Raw genomic sequence first — 9,285 nt, forward strand, 5'->3', positions numbered from 1 at the left:
TATTAAAACGCTCGGACCGAGCGTTTTGATTGGACAAACATTTCTTGGTCCTACGCCTTCCACAGAATATATAAATACAGATAAATACATTTAGACCACTTAACTTAATGATTGCTATCCAGATGTGAAGAGACTTTCAACCAGCATAACAAAAAATGTTTCTGAAGACAATCACCTATTACACTTTTAACATCTGTACAGTAGAGGGCACAGCTCAAACCATTCTGGATTGTATGAAGAATAGGACAAAGAGGAAGAAAGTTCAACACTCTTCAGCAATAAAAAAAGAAACATAAGTGTTATGTTTATCTAAAGTAATTTTTTCTTATTAATTAATTTGTTTGAACTAGATCATTGATGGTCAGCAGTAAAGATATTGGTTAATAAAAGTGGATTAAACATAAAAGATATTTGTGTGATTTAACATATTTAATTATTGTAGGGTTGCATTTCACTGTTTTTATTCATTTTGAGGAATAGTGAATCTGTTTTGTGCAAGTGAGATGAATAAATACATGTTCACATTTAGTTTAGAACTACAGTAACCATCATGTTCACTCAATACTTCCGATTTCTCTCAACATGGAGACAGGAGAGCTGTCAGTCAATAAATGGGAAAATTTTTGAATTTCTAAATTAAGAAAGTAATGCGTTACTGTACTAGTTACTTGAAAAAGTAATCTGATTACATACCTTGTATTACTTGTAATGCGTTACCCCCCAACAGTGGTCAAGATTAACTTTGACGATAATTGTTAGATTGCTAAATTGTTAGATGATCCAACAATGGATGGATGGATGGCTAGAACGACAGATGGATAGAATGATAGATAGAACAATAGATAGATAAAACGATTCAACAATACAACAATGGATAGATAGGTGGATAGATATGATGGATTGAACAATGGACAGACAGATAGAACAATCCAACAATATACAGAACAATGAGTGGACAGAGACAGACAGACAGACAGATAGATAGATAGATAGATAGATAGATAGATAGATCTAAAAAAAACAAACACCAGATAAAATGCTTTAAACCTCCAAAGTACAGCAGCTTCATTTAAACTGCAGGCTCAAGGAGAAAGCAGTAATGTTTAGAGGCGAGTGGCTCAGACAAAACAGCGTTCTCATCTGTAAATGACCTGCCATGATGTGTACGTCTCTCAAAGTGCTTCTGCTTTTGTGTTAATGCTTCTGTTTCTGCCCCTGTGGCCTTCATATCAAGTGCTTCAAGATGCGGTATTTAAGACAGTAGTGTTTAAATCATTCAATCTGTCTACTAAACATTCCTGCAGAGCATTTATTTATATAATTAGTACTTAGTAATTGTTCAATTGTGTTGCTTGCGTTACCTTGCATGTTCAAAATGTATCTGATAATGCACCATTTGCCCTGTATAAATGATGCCTTAATATGTGCACCTAGCAACCACCGAGAACACCCTAGCAACAACAGTGGTGGACCTTAATGAAAAGAGTCCCTTTCCTATTGATGAATGCATTAGTGAGATTCTCATTCATCAATCTAATTATCTGTCAAACTATCTGAGAAACATAATATTGCGAAGCAATGCCTTCAGACATGTACATTTGACCACTCCTGAACAAACAGTACCTGCTGGCAAACACCTCCAGACACATTAGTAATTAGAGATAAAGGCATTATCTGTACAGTTATAATTACAAATCGATAATCTTAATAAAAATATCTTATTTCAATGATTTCCTCTGCTTGCTGATACCTGCAGAAACAGAATACAGAGAAAATTGAATTATGAAATTACCTGGAGGAACTGATCAATGCCAAAAGCATTGCTCCTAAAATTTAGGAGACAAATGCTGCATGATTTAATGAATAGTGACATATCTATTCAAGCATTAGCTCCTATAGTCATTCTTAGTTCAGATGAAATAAGAAAGCGTAGAGAGGTTTTCCATTTGCACTTCGGCACTGAATGAAAAGAGTTAAAGATGTTATGAGAGGTGAATACATGGAAATTGTAACATAAGAGAGATGTTTGTCATGGATATGAATGCTATTGATATGGAAGTAATCACCGCTGAGGCTCTCAAATCACATATGGAGCAGGTTTGATGTAATGATATAAGGAACCTATGACATTATATTATTGATATCCAACCTTCTCCACTGTGCTTTTTTGTTGTGTTTCACAGAACAAAAATAACAGCATACAGGTTTGGAACAGCATTCTACATTATAACTACCTGATACTCACTGCTCATCATCTCAAAAAGTGCAAGAAAGTGCACTTTACCAGCAGATAATAGTAAACGTTTATTATCAGATAGTAAAATTGCATAATTCCTGCCAGTTTTTAAAGCCACGCAGCACAAGTTTTCAGTAAGAGTAAGACAGAACCAATGGAAGAATGCAGATCGTCCTCCCTTCGAGAGAAAATATCTTTAATATTTCATGGTTAACTCTGCTGTAGTCTCGCAGAGACTTTTGCAGACTTTGCCAAACTACAGTAGCTGTTCCTCCGAAGCGCTCTGTAGCAGCCTGTAACCTTGCAAACTCAACTTTCCGTCTCAGAGGACAGATAAAAAGCTTATGATTTTGGAAACCTCTTACCATTTTTTTGAGCAGGATGCATCAGACAGTCTGTAGGAAATCTGTGGGTGTGCTGGAATGCCGCAGTAGCTTGTGAATGAGCTTAAAACACAGTTGTTTGAGTATGTTATATACAACCTACAACTTCTATGATATTCTTTTGAGTAGTCTTTTGAATATATTAGTAGGTTTCACAGAAGCCACAGAATAATAAATAAATAAATTAAAAAGGTTATTTCCACTTTTTATCTCATAATTCTGACTTCTATTCTCACAATTCTATATATTATACCTATGAGTTTGACTCATAAAAAATGTCAGAATTGTGAGATATAAACTCAAAATTGTGAGAGGTCTAGATATAATCTCGCAATTCTGAGAAGAAAAGTCCACATTGTGAGATATGAACTTGCAATTGTAAGAAAAGGTCAAAATTGTAGATAAAAAGTTGCAATTACTTTTCTTATTCTGTGGCAAAAACAAACAAACAAAAAATGCTTTTTTATTTTTTATTCCCCAGTTAAATGGGATTCTATATAAAACAGGACACGTTTACTTGAGAAACATCACTAAGATGACAAAACGTTTTTGGTTTACATAAGAGTTCAATCTGAGCAATTACGTTATGTTTTTAAGTGAAAATATTACAGCACAAACTATTTCCCTGGAATGACTGTCCCATTCAAACGCTATAAAGTGAGTATTAAGACACTCAAAGCTGTTTTACTCCTGGCTGAATTCTGCTCATTTGAGCCAGCATCTGCTCTAAGTCAACATGTTTAATTACCTTTTGTGGTGTAAGATATCAATTATGAAGCTACAGTCAACAGCCCCATCTTGAATTAATGTGCTGACAGGACATCGCAAATGGCCTTTGTTTGCCTCCTCTTGCTCTCCAAACCACATCTGTTCATGGGTTCATGGAGGATTGTTCATAAATTGGGATTTGATTGAAAACATGAGCTCTCAAAGCCTGGATGGGGAGGAGGTCCTGCCGGAAGGCTTTGTGTTGTTCAAGTGTCCCTGGGTGGAACTGTGATTCAGATTCATGGAGCATATTGATAATCAGACGGGGGAGTAAATGAAGGCTTTATACCTAGAGGCATAATATTACAAGAACACGCCCAGGTCACACTTCTCTGCCAAAATTGAAAAGAAAAAACAAATGAATTGTTTCATTGGTCCTCTATTTTAGGACCATTAAAGTTGTTTTGCACTGTGACACAATTAATCACATTTTAGCCCAAATTCTCAGTTACATAATCAATTCAGATATTTTTTTTTGATATTTTTTTTAATTAAAATGCTCTGCTATAGATTTTTATTGCTGTAATTTTCAAATTCTTTAGTAGAAAAAAAATACAATGTAATACAATGTTTTTAAATTTAAATCAGTAAAAAGGGAGTAAAAATACCCCCATAAATACACACACACACACACACACATGTCTGGTTTGCTGGACATCGCAAATGGCCTTTGTTTGCCTCCTCTTGCTCTCCAAACCACATCTGTTCATGGGTTCATGGAGGATTGTTCATAAATTGGGATTTGATTGAAAACATGAGCTCTCAAAGCCTGGATGGGGAGGAGGCCCTGCCGGAAGGCTTTGTGTTGTTCAAGTGTCCCTGGGTGGAACTGTGATTCAGATTCATGGAGCATATTGATAATCAGACGGGGGAGTAAATGAAGGCTTTATACCTAGAGGCATAATATTACAAGAACACGCCCAGGTCACACTTCTCTGCCAAAATTGAAAAGAAAAAACAAATGAATTGTTTCATTGGTCCTCTATTTTAGGACCATTAAAGTTGTTTTGCACTGTGACACAATTAATCACATTTTAGCCCAAATTCTCAGTTACATAATCAATTCAGATATTTTTTTTAAATATTTTTTTTAATTAAAATGCTCTGCTATAGATTTTTATTGCTGTAATTTTCAAATTCTTTAGTAGAAAAATAATACAATGTAATACAATGTTTTTAAATTTAAATCAGTAAAAAGGGAGTAAAAATACCCCCATAAATACACACACACATGATTTAAATAAAACAAAATTACTACTGTAATTTTTCTACAATAACATATTTCTACAATAAGACCAGGGGAACAGAGTATATACATTTTGAAAACAAAATAATAGGCAAAGACCATAATAGAAGATTATTTATAAGTCAGGGAAAACATATGTTTTTGGAGAGACTTAAAAGTGTTCAGAGAAGGGGCTAATCTAATCTCTAAAGGCAGGTTATTCCACAACCGCGGCCCAACCACTGAAAAAGCTCGATCCCCTCTGCGTTTGAGTATATCATATGATATCTGTTAAAAAAAAGATGTCTTTATGAAAACGACAATTCATCTGTGTTTCTCTTGTCATAAACATTGCTCTACAGCTTCCATGACGAACCACTGACTAAACGTCCACCTTGTTTATGAATGACCCACTAACCAAAATAACCGCCAACCCTGAAGGTGTGACATTACAGATACGGAGCATAAAGTGTTTAGGGGGGGTGCGCTTTTTACCCTCGTTGCTTGGAACACGCGCAGGCTTTTGTTCACTCGACAAAGGGAGGCGTCTGGTGACTGGGGGAGGGGTGAGATGACAGGGGGCGGCACGCGCTTTGACAAATCAAGATGGCAGGTGCCCGAATCTAAATGAGCTTCCTCATTAGCATCACAAAACACAGCGGCACTGATCTAGAGGTGCTGCAACAGCCAATAGAGAGCTCGGTGGGATCGTATTAGTCTCTGTCTGTATTACAGAGCACAATCAGACTATTTCATAAATGTTTTATTGCCACAGTCAGAATAAGGATGAATTATGTCAGAAACGGCCATGTTTTAATTGCTAACATAACAGAGGCGTTCCAAACCTGTATGACTTTAATTATCCTCTGGAACACAAAAGAAGATATTTTAAAATATGGTGTGATTTTTGAGCATATAATGAAAGTCAGTGGGGTCCAATGTTGTTTAGACCACAATGTTGTTCAAAATATCTTCTTTTGTGGTCTGAAGATGAAAGAAAGTCATGTAGATTAAAGCAACATGATGTTGAGTGAATTCATTTTAGCTGAATTTTCCCACTAACGTATTTTAACACTGACTTTATACAACTTGCCATCAAGAACATAAATATCACCATATTAGAGCCACATGAATTGGCCCAAATGTCAAAATAATAATTTTTGCCTTAAAAATCCTCTTAACATACATTGTTTGATAATCTCGTTTTACGCTCATGGATTTTTACTACAGTACAGAATGTACAAACTACTGCACTGATTACTATTGGTCAAATGTTTTATATTTGGCAACTGTATTTAGTCTATAAGTGTGTGACTGCTCTCATTTCTCATGAAAATGTTTTCATGGTGGTTATATAAGATTTTGTGACCAACTGAGATGCTAATTTGATTGTAAGATGCCTCAATGTAAAAACTGGAATAGCTGAGGTTATTCCATTACACTTTATTTACTACAAGATCTTACTACAAGACTTTATTTACAAGATCTTTACTACAAGAAACTAGAAATCTAGTTTACTCTAAATTTATTTGATGAATTTAGATTTAGATTTCACATAACAACCTGAGAGGGATGAACTGACTGCAAAGTAATCCACCTTGGGTGGCACACGGCACAAGCTGTTCAACATTGTCTCCCGGTGCATCTCAGGTTTCTGTGATGCAGTTTTGGGTTCTAGTGCTTCTCCTCCATCTATAATCCCCTCAATCAACACTATTTCTTCTGCTTTTTTAATAGTTTATACTATATTAAAGAGCTCCAATGTGTCCACGTATATCTTTAGGTATTATTTATTCATGTGTTACCCCAAGCGGAAAATGAGGCTACATGTTATTGCTGCAGAACATTTTTTTTTCAGACAGCTTTGACCTGTATTCTCCATTAGTATATGCCACTGATCTATAATAGCCAGAGGAAAACTGACTACAGCATCAATACTTGACCACAGCAGGACTTTGACTCAAAATGTGTGAAAAGAAAGAAAGAAAGAAAGAAAGAAAGAAAGAAAGATCACGTCACTAGCACAGTGTAAAAACTACCAGGTAACCTAAATAAATGTGCATCATTAATCCTTCATTCATCAACAATATTATTTAATAGCCATGAATCAACTTAAATACTAAGTTTACACCAAGAAAGTAATTTAAATGGTTAAATTAGTTAGAAATAATTCCTTAAGGTCACAACTTTGCATTTTTAATGTCATATAGTCATGATGCCTTTGAAAAGATAGATATGCTCTAACTTTACTGAGAGCCACAACAAGCACCTACTACACCAACTGAGCATAGTATTTCATAATCATAAACAAAGCTTATGAAACACCCACATATAGACAGACAACTGAACAGCAAAACCCTGATATTCCCATGATGCTCCCATGCATTCAGAAGAGCATTAAAGCATGAAATCTCATACGACCATATGGCATGCATAAATCAACTTCTGAGGTCTTTTTTTAAATAAACCTGTGTGCATGATCTATTTAAATCACACTATTTTATTTAATTTCAACCCGCAATGTGAAAGTGTAATCTAATATGCGGAATAAAGTGTTGATGTTGAACAGATGAAGAGTCACATGCTGACGCATAATAAGATCATTGAACAGACAGATACATACATATACACACACACACGTTCATGTACTCACGGGCTCCTGCGCTGAGCTTCACATAAACACTCCAGATCCACAATATCAGCGGCAGCTCCGTTCCGACAATCCGTCGCATTCTCACTTTTATTCCGATGTAAACAAAGAGAACCGCGGCGTTTTGTCCTTCCTTTACTCGCACCCTCCCTGCAAGGAAGGGAAGCCTCGAGACGGGCGCTGTTTCTGCGAGATATAGGTGCGCAATACAGCCACCTTTCTATATTAGCCAGCAACAAAAGGTCTCGGAATTCGCATTGTTTGTCAAAGCGTGTCTTGGAGGAATATCGTTCCACTGAATGCTCGCATTGTTTCACCAGAGAAGGCTTTCCGGGACGGTCGCTGTCCAGGTGCTGAAGTTAATGAGGTCTCGCGTTCCCCCCTCTGCGGATGAAAGTGGTACTGTCCAGCAGCACAGCGGGACGCCAGGAGCCGCTGAAAAATATATGAAAAGAGGGGTGGACGGTTCTTAAAGGGCTAGTACAAGCAAAATGAAAATCCTGTCAGCATTTAAGGTACTTACTGTCATATGTTTACAAACTGGAATGTCTTATTAAACGAAACACAAAAGAAGAGGTTTTGAAGAGTGTTCATGCTGTGAATGGAAAAAATGGACACAAATGTGTATGTGACTTACACTGCAATCTTTTGATGACTTTTGATCTTTATGTAAGGAACAGACTAAAATCAAAGTCGTTATAAAAAAAAATCTTTTGAGAGCGAATGTGAGAGCTACTGTAGGTGGAGAAGGAATTGACATCAAATAGCATTTTTAATCCAGTCTGCTCCTCACACAAACCTATATTGCTTAGAAGACTTGCTTGGAAACTTACATTTAGAATTACATTTACATTTATCCTTTTAGATTAGACCTTTAATTTGGTCACTGTATGTACTGAAAAGATCTGCAAAACTCCTGTTGTTACACAGAAAGTAATTTGAGTGTGAAATAAAACTGATTAGCCTTAAAAAAAACAAAAACAAATAAAATAAAAATAAGAGAAATGCTTTATTAGAAGACATTTGGTATCTAAAAAAAGTATTCCGTTTTAGGACCAAAGGAAAACAGCTTGAATATAAATGTAAAATCTACATAATTTCACTGAATAATAATTATGCCCTGGGGCAATTAGTGAACGCCTTTGGTAATCAAGAACAAAACTGTTTCTAAGTAACTAATGATGAAACAAATGGTGTCTAGTGACATGCTATGGTTCAGTATTTCACTTTAAACTGTCTTCAGACAGCTGCTTCCAAAACAACAGAATTTGATTAAGCGTCTGCAATAGGAGTCAATAAAAGGCTTGATCTGACACCAATTGGGACATTCTGCAATGATTAAAACCATATTAAATACCTGATTGTCTAATGAGAAATCACATGCCAACATTTGCTCACAGACACACTACATCAGGGGTCGGCAAGTAATTTTGGCATCGGCCCCCAAAAAAATTTCGCCACTAGATGGCGGGCCAGAACATAGTCAAAGGATAATTTAAGAAATTAATTAATGAAAAATGCAACTAGAATTGCTTGTGACAGACTGGTACTCTGTGTTAAATCCTGTAGGAGGACAGTTCAAGGTTCAATCTGCCCGGCACGCGAACCGCCCTTAATGAGAGAAGTTAGGTGCGTTCGACTTGAAGCACCGCTACAGACGGCAGTCAACGAGAGTAGCCGCTTTGTAGTGAATCTGATTTTGCTTCTTGCAAAATTTCACATCCACAAATGCAAATATTCAAACTCTAGACCTCTCTTCTTTGTTTTTATAAAAGATTTTGAGCAATACCTTTCATTAATCCAGTTGTCGAAGAACAAAAAAGCCTTAAAAAGCCTTTTCCTATCTTTAATGACATGTAAATCTCAATTTTATTCTTTCAGTTTGTAATGTATTAACAACCCCCTTTTTCTTTTTTTTCCCTGTTCTTTTTCTTTCTTTTTTGTTACTATTGTTTATCATTTTTATGTTAATGGTTGTATTATTCTATGTGTACTATTCTTGATTTTTGAGCATTAATAAAAA

General features: G+C 35.9%; 1 protein-coding gene across 2 annotated transcripts in view; it reads right to left on the minus strand.

Moving 5' to 3' along the window:
- The window catches only part of cntnap2b (contactin associated protein 2b), a 50,504-nt gene extending 42,901 nt beyond the window's left edge, over window positions 1–7,603 (minus strand). For both annotated transcript variants that reach the window (XM_016519250.1, XM_016519249.1), the window contains exon 1: window positions 7,266–7,603. In XM_016519250.1, the coding sequence (XP_016374736.1) occupies window positions 7,266–7,344 (79 nt within the window). In that variant the 5' untranslated portion in view covers window positions 7,345–7,603. The remainder of the gene's footprint in view (window positions 1–7,265) is intronic.
- Between the last annotated feature and the right edge of the window lie 1,682 nt (window positions 7,604–9,285).

Source organism: Sinocyclocheilus rhinocerous, unplaced genomic scaffold (assembly GCF_001515625.1).
Source record: "Sinocyclocheilus rhinocerous isolate Xijiao unplaced genomic scaffold, SAMN03320098_v1.1 scaffold898, whole genome shotgun sequence".
In the NCBI taxonomy this organism is placed as follows: domain Eukaryota; kingdom Metazoa; phylum Chordata; class Actinopteri; order Cypriniformes; family Cyprinidae; genus Sinocyclocheilus; species Sinocyclocheilus rhinocerous.